General features: G+C 37.2%; 1 protein-coding gene across 1 annotated transcript in view; it reads left to right on the plus strand.

Annotated features, from left to right (window-relative positions):
• LOC109295080 (60S acidic ribosomal protein P2-like) overlaps positions 1–1,078 on the plus strand; it is a 6,755-nt gene extending 5,677 nt beyond the window's left edge. Inside the window, exon 4 of the mRNA XM_019513733.1 lies at positions 955–1,078. Within this exon, the coding sequence (XP_019369278.1) occupies positions 955–1,035 (81 nt within the window). The 3' untranslated portion in view covers positions 1,036–1,078. The remainder of the gene's footprint in view (positions 1–954) is intronic.

Genomic DNA, 1,078 nt, shown 5'->3' on the forward strand with positions numbered 1-1,078 from the left:
CCCGCCAACACCACCTAAAGAGGCTGTTTGTTGCTGGAAGATTTCTTGATTTGCTACATTATGGACCAGTTCAGTATTACAGTTCCCACCATTAAAACACCTGTAGCTAAATTGATATCCATTTCTATGAGTGACTTAGCACTAGCTTTTTGCCATTGCTGTAAGGGCATTGCTTATGTTATGTTAACCAAATTCAGGTATATCTTGGTGACCCATTGTTCTTGGGGAATTGACCTCATTAGTGCTGCTGCTAACACCAGTTATTGGTTTACCTTCCACCTCCTAGAATGGATGTGGTCATTAATTCAGTGAGCCTACTATGAATGTTGAGGACTGCATTTCTGTGACCATGGCCATGCTAGGTATATTGCATCTAAAAACAAAATACCTGTAATAGACTAAAAAGTAGAGGATCTTCCTGGCATCTGCTGTTTTTCAGCTGATCTCTGAAGCCTGAGCCCCTAACTTTTCTTAGCAAGCATAATTTCTGCGAGAGCTATTCTTCTTTTAAATGTGGAAGATAAAGAAAATTGACACGGTGCAGATATTCTACAGGATTACTTAAATGTTCACATCAAGATTAAGTTTGGGAAAATCTCAGCAGTATTCTTATTTATTTGTGTATTACTTTTAGCATTACACTTCAACTAAGGGTTGCACTGTTTATAACATGCAGAAATAATTTGGGCCTAGTTTTACCATTAAATGTAAGTGGGTTTTATGCATCTTAAGTTGCTTGGGTACTTCTGAAAACCGCTTTCAAATGGTGCAAGACGCCATATATTCAGGAACTATTCCTAAAGTTTCCTTTCTTAAAGTTTAAATGTGATTGCCATAATTTGGTGCATTCCTGGGAAGGGTTGTAAATCCCATTCTTCTACCCCTGGCTCTGTGGGCAGTAGACATAAAAATGCTTGATATTTAAAATCAAAATGTACACTTTCTTTAACACTTACAGAGGAGAAGAAAGAGGAAGAGAAGAAGGAAGAATCTGAAGAGTCTGATGAGGACATGGGATTTGGCCTTTTTGATTAATCACTTTGTTCTGGGAAAAAAACAATAAAAATAGTAAAAACTA

The sequence above is a fragment of the Gavialis gangeticus genome, unplaced genomic scaffold (genome assembly GCF_001723915.1).
Source record: "Gavialis gangeticus isolate Ggan-Ray unplaced genomic scaffold, GavGan_comp1, whole genome shotgun sequence".
Taxonomy (NCBI): Eukaryota; Metazoa; Chordata; order Crocodylia; family Gavialidae; genus Gavialis; species Gavialis gangeticus.